This window comes from Lates calcarifer, linkage group LG5, assembly GCF_001640805.2.
Source record: "Lates calcarifer isolate ASB-BC8 linkage group LG5, TLL_Latcal_v3, whole genome shotgun sequence".
Classification (NCBI taxonomy): domain Eukaryota; kingdom Metazoa; phylum Chordata; class Actinopteri; family Centropomidae; genus Lates; species Lates calcarifer.
In genome coordinates, this window is record NC_066837.1 from 5,829,716 (window position 1) to 5,845,540 (window position 15,825).

The 15,825-nt window shown below is 38.2% G+C and overlaps 2 protein-coding genes across 2 annotated transcripts; both read left to right on the top strand.

Moving 5' to 3' along the window:
* The first annotated feature begins 152 nt into the window (after window positions 1–152).
* Window positions 153–6,917, top strand: LOC127142453 (perforin-1). The gene is made up of 11 exons (XM_051070515.1): window positions 153–479; window positions 2,048–2,144; window positions 2,378–2,666; window positions 2,766–2,845; window positions 3,060–3,105; window positions 3,509–3,651; window positions 3,752–3,890; window positions 3,978–4,058; window positions 4,715–5,211; window positions 5,292–5,385; window positions 5,748–6,917. The coding sequence occupies exons 3-11, from the start codon at window positions 2,397–2,399 to the stop codon at window positions 5,958–5,960; spliced, it is 1,563 nt and encodes a 520-aa protein (XP_050926472.1). The 5' UTR covers window positions 153–479; window positions 2,048–2,144; window positions 2,378–2,396; the 3' UTR covers window positions 5,961–6,917.
* LOC108899361 (perforin-1) lies at window positions 6,040–15,512 on the top strand. Its single transcript, XM_051070262.1, has 10 exons — window positions 6,040–6,052; window positions 10,206–10,438; window positions 10,537–10,616; window positions 11,404–11,449; window positions 11,999–12,141; window positions 12,247–12,385; window positions 12,491–12,571; window positions 12,666–13,165; window positions 13,264–13,357; window positions 14,308–15,512. The coding sequence occupies exons 1-10, from the start codon at window positions 6,040–6,042 to the stop codon at window positions 14,518–14,520; spliced, it is 1,542 nt and encodes a 513-aa protein (XP_050926219.1). The 3' UTR covers window positions 14,521–15,512.
* The last annotated feature ends 313 nt before the right edge of the window (window positions 15,513–15,825 follow it).

Genomic DNA, 15,825 nt, shown 5'->3' on the forward strand with positions numbered 1-15,825 from the left:
AGTGATGATCCAAATAGAAGACAGCAGACATTTTAGAGAACACAAAGACAGTAAAACTGCCAGCATCTGAGTTCAGTTCATTTGCAGTTTTGCATGCAGATCACACCAAAACACAGTCTTCTCTTTCTGTTTTTTCAAGGTGCATGCATTTTTAAAAGTAACAATTTGTTTTTGTTTTTTTAGCACTTTTTTGACACAGTCTTCAAACATGTTTTCTACTGTGTTGTTTTTACATTGCCAGTAATTCAGTCCAAGGTCATTTCCTCAAATCTATAGTAATAGTAGTCATAATAAGCAATTGCAGGTTGATTATTTACCACCTTTATCTCCTTTGATGCTACTCCTTGTTCAATTTCCTTATAAAAGCTGCATCCTCAGCTCGTCTCCGATCAAAGAACCAGGGCTCTTACTCCTGTCGTTTCTGATTTGGACAACTGGAGGTGGAACATCAGCATCAACTTTTTGGGCATTTGGAACAGGTAGAAAACATTTAAATGTTTTACAGGGAGATGTCATCAGTGGTATCAAATAGGTCAGACTGAAGACTTAGACTAAGATGAACTATACAGTAGACAGAAAGCATGTCTTAGGCACTGATGCTGGCAACTTTATCAATAAAAAATGACAAATGAAACTCATAGATTAAACTTGAGATTTTTCTGAGTTTGTAGTTCTGTATATTATGTTGGGATTATGTGAATTCCCTGCAGTCAGAGGTTTAGCGGATTATTTGGTCCTTTTTTCTTTAACAGTGTTGTTGGACTCTTCAGTCTGACCTGGTCATGTTCCCAACAGCAGGAGATGCAGTTCAGGGTTTTTAAGCTTTCAGGTCATAAATGTTAAATTGTATGAACACAAAGCAAGTCAATGCTTAAAGTAGCAAAATATATATATGTTAATAAAACAAGGTCATTCCTGATATGACATTTTAGGAAACTGGCACTGTGGTTCAGGATATTACGACACTAGTTTACAATAATCTTCTGTTGTGTGGTTTTAAAAGGAAATATAATTTAAAGTTCTCAGTGATATATGGTTAATAATATTCAAATTGTCATAATGTCACCACAACATCTAGGTACATTTGTGGCAGTTATCTTCACTGTGGTGGTATGTTATCAATATATCAAAATACTGTGTAATTTAGCCATTACTAGTATGTAAACAATTCAAACTCGTAACATGATATAACAGCAATAACAACAATATGGGCAGTATGCAGGTAGTTTGTAAAGTGTGGCATACCAGGAACAGGCGTATCACTTGCACTAGCAATAAAACTGCAACACAACAAGGAAGCTTGTTCCACTGGTAATAAATCATTGCTTTCAAGCAAATAGTTTATCCCGGCAATATTTATAGTATGCAAGAGAAACCGCTCATAAAATGTACTATCACAAGGCACGATAACAAAAAAGTGTAGAATATTAACATGCAGTTGTTGTGGATAACTACTTCCTCAACCAGATAATATTATCAAAGTGAAATTAGGCGCATGCAGCACAACAATGCAGTCTTAAAAGGCGAGGCTGACATTACAATCAAGAGTCAGTACTTTCTCTCTCCCCTAAACTATAAGATCAGGCTTTGACAATATGGGAAATTTTTGTTCACATCAAGTAATTGTTGTTTTGTCCTTTGCATGGGTTTGTTAATATCACCAGCCTTGTCCTTTCACAACTTTGCTGAGCTGATGCATTTCTCCGTCTCCTGTTCTTTTCTTGAACTGAGCAGACATCATCAATTACTAGTTACAGCTGCAGTCCCCACCAGAGGGCGACTTTTACACAGCATCCATTAGTTCAACTGTCTTCACCGTGGACTAATATCATGAATACCACCAACACCATCTGCTCAGCATAAAATATTTACAGATGTGAGAAATGTTTCCATTAGAACTTGACTTAAGTTCTAATGGACTAAGACTTAAGTGAGGGCATTATTTCAGAGAAAAAAGTTTAAACATGTATGATTTCTATGAATCTGTAAATTGTGTTTTTTATGTTTTTGTTGTTGTTTCTTTGTTTGTTTTGTGTTGTTGTTGCAGACTTGACATTCAACATCCACACTGCACCCCGGGCTGACATACTCTCCTGTTCTCCATAAGATACACACAGAAACACATGAGAGACCCCACTGAAGAGGTAATCAGACATTTTGGGAACATGTGTATGTTTTGGACGGTCCTCATAATTTTAAAGGGCTATTTGAGAGTTAAGACTTGGAGTTAGGGTCAGGACCAGGCATTGTGATGGTTAAGAGCAGGGTAAGGGGCTAGGGACTGCATTATGTGAGTGCATGTCCTCACAAAGATCATCTCCAGCTGAACTGATGATCACTTATGTCCACTCTCTACTCTCTGTATGAAATGTTTCAGCATCTGCTTGACTCCAGCCATGCAGCCCCTTCCAGCTCCATCCCCTCTCTACTCGATTCTCCTCCTCTTCTTGTCACATCACTCCTCTGTTCTCTCCTGCCGGTTTGGGAACTATAGCCAGTGTGAGTCCGCTCCCTTTGTACCAGGCCACAACCTGGTAGGGGAGGGTTTTGATGTGGTCACCCTGCGGCGAAAAGGAGCCTATGTGGTCGACATGAAGACCTACCTCACCCCAAGTGGCACCTGTACTCTCTGTTCCAACCCTCTTCAGGACGACCAGCTCCAGAAAGTAATAATAAATAAACAAGTAAACAATAATCCTGCAGCATCTGAAACAGCTTCATGTGTATGTGTATGTTAACTGTGTCATTCTCATCTTTATTTTCAGCTGCCAGTCTCTGCAGTGGACTGGCGAGCATTCACCCGCTGCAATGCTGATATCTACAGCAGTGTACACACCTCCGTTAGGTATTGTATCACACAGAATTATAATCAATCCCCTGTGATATCACACAGCTCAGTAAATACTTCTGAATAGAAGTTTTGACTAACGTAATGTAACCACTTTATTCATCTTGTAAAGTACAGCTAATACCTGACCATCTCATCCCAAAATGGCAGAAAACGTCTCTTCAAATCAAAGAGCTTTATGATGATTCTTCCCTGTTCATTGTGTCCCCAGCTCACTGGTTAACACCTACACCTCTCAGGACAGTAACGACTGGAAGGTAGGAAGCATCTCACAGCCACTGTAGTCCTTAATAGAAACTTTGCTTGTTGATTAGTTCTAAACAAAATTCACCAAAACAAGCAAAACACAAGGTGACTGCTGCTTTTTTTTCTGAATTTGTTTTGGAGAAATTAACATATTGCTGCAAATAAATATCTTAGACTGGAAGTTCTGATTAAAGGGGCTGATATTGGATTAGGCCTTGCTGCCTAAATGAGATACATGAGTTTCAAGGCTTATTAATGTGCTTTTAAATCTGTTGTCCTTGATGTACATCCTTAATGCTAACAGAACGAGCATGAGTATATTCAGTTGAAATAATCTGATTTGAATCCATTATCGTGGTGATTATAGTTTAACATCAAGCAGCTTGTGAGCTTTTATTTTTTCTCTTTCATCAGATTGGTCTAAATGTGGAAAAGTTTGTGTCTGCTGGCCTGGAGGTGGGAGGAACACGCTCCAGTGCTTATAACTTCGCTACAGCCAGGACCAGAGAGGACCGCTACACCTTCAGCACCCACAGAGTCACCTGTAGCCATTATGGGTAGGGTGTGAAGACGCCTGAATCACTGCACAATGTCTGATTTTTCAGTTTGTTGAGATCATTTCAGAAAAGATGTCCTTTTCTGTCCTGTCATGTCTAGGTACCGTGTGTCAACCAGACCTCCCCTCAGCTCTGAGTTCAGTAAGGATTTGACCAGGCTGCCAAGTTTCTACAACTCCTCCACCAGAGCTCAGTACAATGAGCTTATACACACCTATGGCACACACTACATCCGCCAGGTTAACACACACACACAGACGCTATTTTAATTTCCTTATTGTAAATTATTTCCTTATTCGTCCCGACAACATTGTACTTCGTTTCAGGTTTATCTTGGGGGGAGACTCAGGCGAGTCACAGCTGCACGTACCTGTTTGTCCACGCTGAATGGACTCTCCTCAAGTGAGGTACATGTGGCACACAACAGTTATATCTGTACACACTCTATTTTCACACAAACATGTGCTGTTACACTGCCTTGGAAGACTAAGAGGACATTTTTCAGTTGTGCATGAATGAACAAATGTAAATCATTGGTATGTTGTTACATGTCAGACACCATAAAGTAATATATACTTTCTATCATATTTTTTTTTAGAATAAACCCATTTAGATGTATCACATCTTTTTCAAAGGGGTCTCAAAACAAACAGAAAAAAACAGAACACAAGGAACAACACAAAAAAATGCAAAGAAAAATAAAACAATATACTCTTTAACAAACAGGCAATAGTTGCAACCAAACTAAAATGAAAAAGGCTCACATTACAGAGTGTTAAATAGCATTAGTGACTGACTGTTTTAAGATAAGAGACATTTATGAATGAATATGCACAGGTAATGTCCTTTCATTTGGTGCAGGGATGTACTCACTGCAAAGACAGTAGTGTATGATTCACATCACTTTGCTTGATGTGCAGGTTTTCACACCCTCAGGGTATGAATGTGTGTGTGAGTGGTTAAATATCAGGCTTTGCAAAGTGCCATTCACTGCTCTCAACATAAAGGCGCTATTTAATCTACTAACAATAACTAACAATCTTATTTTCCCTGTGTCCTTTAGGTCCACTCATGCTTATCACTGGGTGTTTCTGTGGGCCTGGGGAAGTTGAAATTATCAGGTAACCGACAATCTTGCAACAAAGTCCTAGAGAATCGGGACGTCACTACTGGGTACAGTACTGGTCTCCACCAACACTACACAGAGGTGGCGGGGGGCACGGGTTGGTTGGGAGAGTTTTCACTCACCCATAATGACTCTCTGGGCTACGGACAATGGCTGCAAACCCTCAAGGAACACCCTGATATTATTTCTTATTCTCTTCGGCCAATGTATGAGCTGGTGCCAAATGAGACACAGAAGGCAGGGATGAAAGCTGCCATAGAGCAGTACTTGGAAGACAACGCTGTGAGGACCTCACCCAGGGAACCATCTTGTGGGTGGCACATTCCTAACCTGGCTTCCAACTGCTGTCCTAAACAGACGTGGAGGGGGACACTGGTGGTGACTATCATCCGAGCCTGGAATCTGAAAGGAGATCTTGTGGGGAAGACTGAGAGGTGAGTAGAGTGAGGTCAAGGATGGAGATGAAAGTAAGGCGATATTATGTCATTAATTTCTTTTCCTTTCCTATTCACAGCTATGCTAAGATGTGGTTCGGTTCCATCTACCGCAGGACGCATATGATCCGGTCAAACTACCCCTGGTGGAACGCTCGTTATAATCTGGGCAAGGTACATCTTCTCATCACACATCAGCTCAAAAGAATAAACTTAACAGCCAGTTCACTTAAATTATGCAAAAAAAGTTCATGGGTGTGGGTTATAATTTTCATATTTGGTTCTTCCCTGCTCATGTTAATATCCTTTACACTAGCTGATAAAATTCAGCTAACATCGGCCAACAAAATGCATGGTTGCTGGCTAGAAATGAGAAGCCTGGAGTGGACCAATGTGTCTTCAACACAGTTTACAAGTCGTATCAGCCACACACAGCCTCCTGTTCTTGTTACTCGAGATGACTGACAAACCTCAACTTACCATGTGAACGGTAGTAGTTTGCTTAATGTTGTCTTTATTAATTTTTCTCTATAAAGGTGGACACTCACCCAGGTTTGAAGGTTGAGGTCTGGGACCAGGACTTGCGCTGGGACGACCGTCTGGGATCATGCATTAGGTACCCGACCCAGGGGACACACAGATTCACCTGTTCAGCCTATAGAGGCGGCTTTGAGGTCCAGTACACTCTGACGTGTGACTCTCATCTGACTGGAGAGAGGTGTCATCGCTACAAACCATCTTCACAGTGACGTGTTTTGGGGTCCCACCATTTAGAGACACTGCTCACTTTTCTTTAATCAGGTGAGGTATCAGATCTGAAGAAGTGCCATGAACCACATAGGTACAGTAAAGAGTCAAATGACTAAGGAGCTGATAGGTTTTTCATTTATCAAAGGTTCAATCAGTTACTTTTTGACCATATAACTTTTAAGCAAATTCACATACCCACTTGCTTTAACATGAAAAAATGTTTTGTTTTAAACAGATTATTAAAATATATATCAATCAGCTGCTGTGTACTCCTAATAATTAGTGGAAGTAGTACTTAAAGTTCCCTATCCTATTTTAAATTTGGTGGTAGGGAACTTTACATTTGAACTGTAGATTGTGTAGCTGGTTAACTTTCAAAAAACTGTCAAATCATTGTTTTGTGTGATCATCTCATGGGAATAAAGACTGTCAACACATGCTTTATTTCCTTGTAATTACTGGAAGTGCTTTTTCCAAAGCTTTATACAATGATCAGCCACAACATTAAAACCATCTGCCTAATATTGTGTAGGTCCTCCTCATGCTGCCAAAATAGTTCTGTCCCATAGTGGCATGGACACAGGGCCTCTTGGGGTGTCCAATGGTGTCTAGCACCCTCAGAGGTCCCATGTGTGAGCCCAGACAGAATAGAGCTGATACAGCAGATATTACATTTGCCGTAGTGTGCCCTGGATTTACACCAACCTGTTTGTCTGCTTTGTGTGTTCCATGGAATTAAAACATGTATGATGCCCATGTGTTGAAACTTGTCAGCATAGAGAAGCTTTTGGTAGCTGGCATATATGTGTGTAAGATATATAATTAATGCTATTGTTTTGCTCAGCATCTTAAATAGGCTAGTGTGGCAGCAGGTGCAGGTTGAGGGGTTCAAATTCATGAGTTGTGACTTAATCCTTTTCACAATGAGGTGCTATTAAAACTTGACTTTGTGTGTGTGTGCGTGGCGTGTGTGTGTGTTAAGAAAAAACAGTGAGAATTGAATGTGAAAGTACACAGAGCTGAATTTTCAGTGAGGAGCAATTAAGTTTATAATAAAGCAGTTCCAAACACATAATTTCAGTTCAGCTACGTCATTTTGATTCAGTTTTTCATTCATTCAAGTTGATTCACATTCAAATATATATATATATATATATATATATATATATATATATATATATATATATATATATATATATATAATATGATTCAAATTCGGTTTTAGTGGCACATATTTCTGGGCACCACCATCTTCACAAGTGGATTTAGGTTTTCTTTTCTTTAAGTATCAGATTTGTTGGTATGATATACACTAGTGCTGTAAAGCAAGACTCAAACACCATAAGTTTTCTGTTTACAGTTGTAATTGATTGCTTGTTTTTTTATCATAATTATAAATTATAACTTAGAGATATATTCTAATAAGTAAAAGAACAATCTGTTTTTTTTCTTAACTGATTATGATGTTTCACTGTGTATCAATTGACAGTATCACCATTTAGTTTTAATCTATTGATTAATAAAAAAGACCTGTCAGTCAATTTGGCAGTGATGGTAGAGTCCAAAAAGTGAAAGTCAAATCCTGAGCCAACTGTGAAAACAGGCTGCATAGTTCAAGAACATATGATTTGGGCGCGGCGTGGGAATGAAAGAGGCATAGTTCTCACTCATTGTATGATCAACTCATAACTCAGGTTTACATAAAGTGTATGTGAAACAAAAGGAGAAGATCAACAAGGTGTCAGACCTGTTTGAATGGGGGAAAAATGAAAGTAAAAGCGTCGGCCTCTGTCAAAACGAACATTGTTTCTGGAACATGTTAAGTAAAAAGTCTGATCTCCTGGCAGTAATACAGGAAAAAATTGCCAAAATCATTTGAATTTATTCTCTAAGGACCATGAATTTCTTTACAAAATTTCACAGGCAATTCACCTAGTCTGGTCCAAATTGATGCCAGTGCTTCTAATGTTTCTAGAAACATTTAGCACTTTGAAAATCTGGCACTAACTTAAGCAGTCAGTGTCTTGAAATGTCAAATGTAAATTTTCTCACACTTCTTTTTGTCATGTAATTGTTTTCATGAAGTTTTTTTTTTTATTCTTGTTAAGACTGATAAGATTTAAATACAAAAAAAAAAACTTTGTGTAAACCCCAGGGATTTACATACATGTAATTCTATAGCCACATGAACAAGCAAGGGCTGTGGGTGTGCTGCATGTTCTGTGTTGGTCAGCACAGTATTTACCACTCTGAAATTCCTGGGGGTGCTACAGAGTTTAGAAAATTCAGAAACACAAGATTTGTTCTCATTTGTTCAAGCAGGGGTCAACAGTGATTGTCTGCACCCATCACAGTCTGCTGGGGTCAAAGTTCAACACATCTGAACTTTCTTTGCACCCCCTCTCAGCTCAGCTGGTCATGGACATGCACACAGAGTCATCACAATTCACCATATACACAACCATGATGATGTGAATGCACCCTATGACTGCAAAGCAAAGCACTGAAACACATAAAATATATATCAAGAGAGCATTACTATCCTCAGTACTGAACTGATAATTTAGGAGAAAATTATAATGTGTCTTGTTTTTTGTGAAGTTGCTTTTTATTTTGATTAAGTATTTGAAATAGTTTTGTGGCGTTTACTTTGTGTTTCGTTTCATTCAAACACCCACCACACCCACACTGACCTCAACAAACACACATCATTGTTCTTTTTTTCAGGATGTCATTTCTTGTAAGTCATGAGACTCTGCAAAGGAACCCCTGGAATGTACATTTACTGGTTGAATTACATCTGAAGTTGTCAGCCACTCAGCATATCAGTGTAACATGTGTGCACACATGTCACGGTAGCCAAGTGGTTAGGGCACATATCACATGGGTGTAAAAGTGCAGTGAGTCTGACTCCTGCCTGGCTGGGCCATTTACTGCTTGTCATATCCCCTACTCTCTCTCCCCACATTTCCTGTCTATCTTCACAATAAAGCATAAAAAGCCCCCCCCCCCAAAAAAAAAAAAAGTATATATATATATATATATATATATATATTATATATATATATATATATATATATATATATATATATAACTTAAGATTTAAAGTCCAAACGCAAGTGTAATGCATGTCAGAAATTGAATTTACAAGCTATAATTTTTAACCATTTTTAACAGTTTAAAGCACTTTAAAAATTGCAATGCAATTTAAAAAATGTTGCCACTCAAGCTTGTCAATACCAAATCAAAGGACAATGAGAAGGTTTTATTTTTGCAGCCCACTTCCTTGTTGAGATTTTTTGTATCCATGTCAGTAATTCAAGAGCTACCTCCTACCTCCTAAGCTCAGTATAAAAGCTGTTACCTGCAGACTTGACAATGTCACCACATCATTAGCTGGCACACTCTCCTCAGCTCCAGCTCACTTGGCAGTTTCACTCTGCAGAAGAATCTGAGAAACTCTACTGAGGCCTGAACAGGTAATATTGATTTCAATAAATTATGCATATTAATTCATATTTAATGTTTTCATTGAAATTACAAAAGGATGTTTAGTTTGAATGGAAATCTGTTTTATTTGTTATTTTTGAAATATTGTCTGAGACTTCTGACGCAGTTTATTCATTTTTTCATTAATAAATAATTTGTTTTTTAAACTGTGAACTGACCATGTGAAGAAACAGAACTTTTTTTTTTTAATTGTCAAAATATATATAATAAATTGTAGAGGGATACACAAATACAGACTGGTGCAGACATCCAGAGCATCACAGAGGGAAACGTAAACTGAAACAGCACAAAAAGTGAGCTCAGTAACTGTAGTCCTAATTGTCAGAAAATTAATTGCAGATATTTTGATAATTTTTTAATCATTTAAGTCATTTTTCAAACAAAAACATCAGATAATTTGTGATTTTAATCTCCAGCAGAATTTTCCACTTTTCGCTGGTTTGGATTAATTGAAAAAGTAATTGACAGCCTAACTGATAATCAAAATAATTGTTAGTTGCACCCTTAAATATTATGACTATCACCTTTTTTATAAACAGTCTCCTTAATCACATATCATCATATCACAAAAACAAAATATATAACAAATAATTATGTAATGTAATGTAACTATCTATGTAATGATTACATTACAGTTAAAATGAAACTCACTCATTTCATTTTTCTTCTCTCTCTGTCTTTGTCTTTGACTCCAGGATGCCTTCCTCTTCAGCTCAGCCCCCCCTCTACCTGAGTCTCCTCCTCTTGCCTGTCACACCTCTCCCCTGTTCTCTCCTGTCAGACTGGGAACCTCAGCCAATGTGATTCTGCACCTTTTGTACCAGGCTACAACCTGGTAGGGGAGGGTTTTGATGTGGTCACCCTGCAACGAAAAGGAGCCTATGTGGTGGATGTGAAGACCTACCTGACTCCAAATGGCACCTGCACTCTCAAGCCAAACCCTCTTCACGGCAACAGGCTGGAGAAAGTGAGGAAATCAGGCAAAATTTACACAGACAGCAGCAAATCTGGCACACACACATTGTTAACATGTTAACCATGGTGCTCTCATCTTTATTTTTTCAGCTGCCAGTCTCTGCAATAGACTGGCGTGCATTCACCCGCTGCAACTATCACCTCTACAGCAGCCAACGCGCCTCCATGAGGTATTCTGTGATACTGAATCCTAAATACTCATAGTGTTGTACATCTTTTCATATTTTAGTTTGTTTATATATTCCAGTACCTAACCTATTAACATGCACCTTTTGCTTAAAGAAAAAGAACTGATCTTTGAAATAATGATCAATCAAAACATTTATTTTTATAGCTTTAGTTACTAGTTACATTCCAGATTCAGATTATTATTTTGAAAAATAATTAATATTAAGACACAAATGCAATGATGTATCCAAGGCTGGATTACTACATTACCTCATCTGTCTCCACTGGTTTTGGCAATCTGATTATTTACAAATATTATTTGCACAACTACACAATTTTTTTGTTTGACTCTTTGTTGTATCAAGACTTTTAACATTTTACTTTATATTGTCCTTGAGGATATCCCTAAATAAAGTTGTGTTTGATCAAATCACCACCAACTAAGACAAATTAAGTATTGTTTCAGTGCATAATGTGAGGTTGCTCAGGACTTTAATTGGGCCTTGGAGGTGGCAGGGTCCATATTCAGAGGGCAGTATGTAGGGGAACAGTGGAGAGCCACAGCTAATTTTTATCTATACTCTAGGCTCTGATTTTAAATCACAAGTCCAAAAGTTTTCTGTATAATTCCGACTGCACTGCCTGGAAAATAGGCGTCATTCCCCTTTCGTGAGCATTTATAATTGATTGATGTGAACTGCAACAAAGTTTTCAGTTGGAATAAAAAGCTAAATATTACCAGGAAATTAAACAAATTTCATGGTATTTAATGTGATTATTATTCCACAGCTTACTGCTTCATGCTTATACCTACGAGGAAAGTGATGACTGGATGGTATGTACGCTTACTATATTATTGAAAGAAATGTGTATATCTCACACAGTATATGCACACACAGTGAATGGACTAATACTGCCCGTATTTAATGTAAAAACAAGTACAATGAATGTGGAATCATTACATTTTATTTTTTTATTGTTAATTCAGTAGTAATGACTCTTTACAATGAAAGTATTTGCAAATAAAGGATTTTATAAATAAGATATTATGGTGATTATGGTTGAATATTCAGCAGCTTGTGAGCTTTTTTTTTATCTCTTCTTAATCAGGTTGGCCTAAATTGCTGTGAATAAATATCTTAGACTGGAAGTTCTGATTAAAGGGGCTGATATTGGATTAGGCCTTGCTGCCTAAATGAGATACATGAGTTTGCAAGGCTTATTAATGTGCTTTTAAATCTATTGTCCTTAATGTACATCCTTAATGCTAACAGAACGAGCATGAGTATATTCAGTTGAAATAATCTGATTTGAATCCATTATCGTGGTGATTATGGTTTAATATCAAGCAGCTTGTGAGCTTTTATTTTTTCTCTTTCATCAGGTTGGCCTAAATGTGGGAAAGTTTGTGTCTGCTGGCCTGGAGGTGGGAGGAACACGCTCCAGAGTGTATAACTTTGCTACAGCCAAGACCAGACAGGACCGTTACACCTTCCACATCCACAGGGCCACGTGTAGACATTACAGGTAAGGTGTGAAGACGCCTGAATCACCACAGACTGTCAATACAGTAATTACACACCAATATAATGTACACTAATGTAATTTATAATGTTGTCTTTTTCCATTTAGTTACCGTGTGTCAAACACACCACCCCTCAGTTCTGAGTTCAGTAAGGATTTGGCAAAACTTCCCAGTCACTACAGCCCCTCAACCAAGGCCCAGTACAGGCGGATCATAGGGACCTACGGCACACATTACATCCGCCAGGTTAAAACAAACACACAGACACAGATCCTTTATTCTCACACTTCACAGAAGTACATGACATCGGAATTCTTTATCATAACAATACTTTACTGTGTGTAACTTCAGGTTGATCTCGGGGGGCGATACCGGCGGGTCACATCTGCACGTACCTGTTTGTCCACACTGAATGGCCTCACCTCGTCTCAGGTATGTGTAGCGCACTTGTCTGCTGAAGGCAGTAAATTTACATTCATACATTCTGAACATAAAACAATATCTAATACTCCCTCCTGTCAATTAGGTGCACAAGTGCTTATCCGCGGGTGTCAGTATAGGCCTGGGGATGTACAGCCTGCCCATTGGTCTAAAATTCTGCAACACAGTCCTACAGAACCAGGTCGTCTCTGCTTCATACAGCCACAGACTCCTTGAACATTACACAGAGGTGGTAGGGGGCAAAGGTTGGAATGGGGAGTTTGCACTCACCCATAACAACTCCCAGGGCTACCAAAAGTGGCTGACAACCCTCAAAGATCACCCTGATGTTGTTCAGTACTCCCTAAGACCATTGTATGAGCTGTTGCCAAACTCAAACCAAAAGTTAGCAATGAAGGCTGCCACAGAGCAGTACTTAAAAGAGAACGCCGTCAAGACCACAACCACACAACCATCCTGTAGCAGCCACAGCTCTAACCTGGATTCCAAGACCTGTTGTCCTAAACAGGCCTGGAGGGGAACACTGGTGGTGACCATCATCCGGGCCTGGGGTCTGAAAGGAGATTACTGGGGCACGACTGAGGGGTGCGTAGAGAACAAGTCAAGATGCAGAGAGAAGCACCGTAAACATGCTGCATTAAACATAAATAAATTTGCTTTCTCATGTTTTTGCATTTCCACAGGTATGCTAAGTTGCGTTATGGCTCCATCTATCACAAGACCCGTGTGATCAAATCAAACTACCCTCGCTGGGACGCACGTTATTATCTGGGCGAGGTCAGTACTAATCTCAGGATCAGAATCAGACTACATTATTTATCCCTTGCAGAAAATTTTTAATTATCATTTTCACAGATCAGCCTCCAAATTTCTTCTCAGACAGTAAAAGAATCACTTTAGTTTCACATTCAGCCTCTAACTTAATATTTACTGTGCAGATCGATAAATGATACAGTCTCAAAATTCTTATCTAAATTATCAATATGTTAGAGTATTTTTTTAAGCATTAGACTGTAGTTACCTTTTCTACCATTCTGTGAGATAAAATATTCAGAAAACAGAACTGGTGTGATCTGTAAATGCCAAAAATAAAGACACAGAGTTAAGTCAGAGATTATTATGTTTGGTTCTCTGAAATGAAGTACTTAAATTTGAAGTAGCATTATCTTAACAATTCACAGTGCTTTACATAAACATATGTAAAAGGCATTAAGAAAAGAAACACAAGATGATTTAAAAAAAAGATGATATAAATTGTTTAAATTGGACCTTAAGGTGTGAGATAAAATGAAAGAAAAAAATAAGCTGAAATGAAATAAAACAGGAGACAGAATATTACAAAGCAATGCAAGATTTGAATAAAGAATCGCTAGTTAAATGCAGTAGCAAAAAAAGAGTGTTAAGCCCTGATTTAAAAGAATTGAGACTTTTGGCAGATGTCAAAATTTATGTGGAGTATAAAAACTGAATGCTGCTTTTCAATGTTTAGTTTTGACACTGAGGACAGTAAACAGACCTGTCCCAGATGAACTGAGAGGTCTGGATGGTTCATAATGAAATATTAGAAATGTATTTTGGCCCTGAACCATTACAAACTAACATGAGAATCTGAAAGTCATTTATCAAAACTGGAACTGTGATGATTGACCAAACTGGCTTTGTGGTACATAGTATGTTTTGAATATGATATTATTTTTAGATTAACTTTTATAAATTGTTTTCTAAAGGTGGACACACACTTGGGTCTGAAGATTGAAGTCTGGGATGAAGACTGGGGCCGGGATGACTATCTGGGCTCATGTGTGAAGTACCTGACCCAGGGGACACACACATTCTCTTGCTCTGCTAAGGGAGGTGGCTTTCAGTTCCAGTACACTCTGACCTGTGCCCCTAAACTGACTGGAAGCAAGTGCGACCAGTACAAACCATCTCCACAGTGAGAAATGCATTCTGGGTGGCACACTCTGTCGCTTCTCTTTAATCAAGTGTGAAATCAGATCTTTTATTAAATGCAATGAACCAGACAGTCACATAGCTTTTAAGTAAAATGACTGTCACTCTATTCAGTTTTATATTTGGACGATACAAATCAATGGCGCATCAACTTCTATTGAGCCCTGAGTCAGAGCAGTTACAGGTACTGAAAGCAGCTCATCCCTAGAAGCTCATGTACAGGAAACAAAGGCTATCATTCGCTTGAGGAGCTTGGATGGCATGGTCCCTCTCATTGAACTGAAAAACTGTGTATATTCCTCATGATCCCTGGCTTTCAGAACCAGAAGTGCTGTCACTGTAACAAACATACCAAACTCTGTTTATAATTCATGATATTTTAAAAGTTTCCTTGCTTAATATCAGAGATGAATGCTGGCTCAGGGCAAGTGTGAATGACAGAGTCCCCATTCTCCCTATTACAGTCAGTGTACCATCAAAATGTTTTGGAAGTTGCTATTTTAAGGTGAAATAGTTGCATAATGTTGCTTTAAGTCTATATTCAGAATCATGTGTGTTTTCCAACTTAAATTCAGTTTAGTATACTGTTATTCCAAGAGTAAAGTCAGTTTGTGGGAGATAGTAGTCCTTTTTGTTCCTGTTTTGATTTTGCTGGTGAGACCACATTTGAATCACAGACTGTGCCTTTGTCATATAAAGAAGCTGCTGTTTCTCATGCCAATAAAGACTTGCGAAGCAAGTAAAGTTGTTTTTTAAGGTTTTAAGGAGCAGTGGTAAGTCCAAGTCCAATTATTTAGAAATATATACACATGAGCACTATGCAAATTTAAAGTATAACAGTCTTACAAGAAAGAACCACAATATATATAAAAAAAAAAAACAGTGCCATAAGATTCAGCGATGAAGGGCCCATGTTTGCTGACATTGTTCTTCAACATTTCAAATTCATAAAAATAAACAGCCAGTTGTTAGAATGTGATATTGAAGTTCATCATATGAGCTTAAAAAGTGATGCCACTGTTGCTTTCGCAACTTGTTTCTGCGGCTCCTTTTTTTTTTTTTTTTTTTTTTTTTTTTTTTTTTTTTTTTTTTTTTTTGAGGTTTAATAACTTTCTAAGGCACTATTATCGGGTTATCAGCTTGTTTTGGAGTAATTCTGCCCCCATGTGATTAAAAAATGACTAACAGCTCTATAAATACTCTTACATGGGCAAATACTGGAGCAAAACACAAACAGTCCAGGGCAGTAGTTTCCAGCTTTCCCTGTCCAGTGCTGGATAACAAATCAGTGG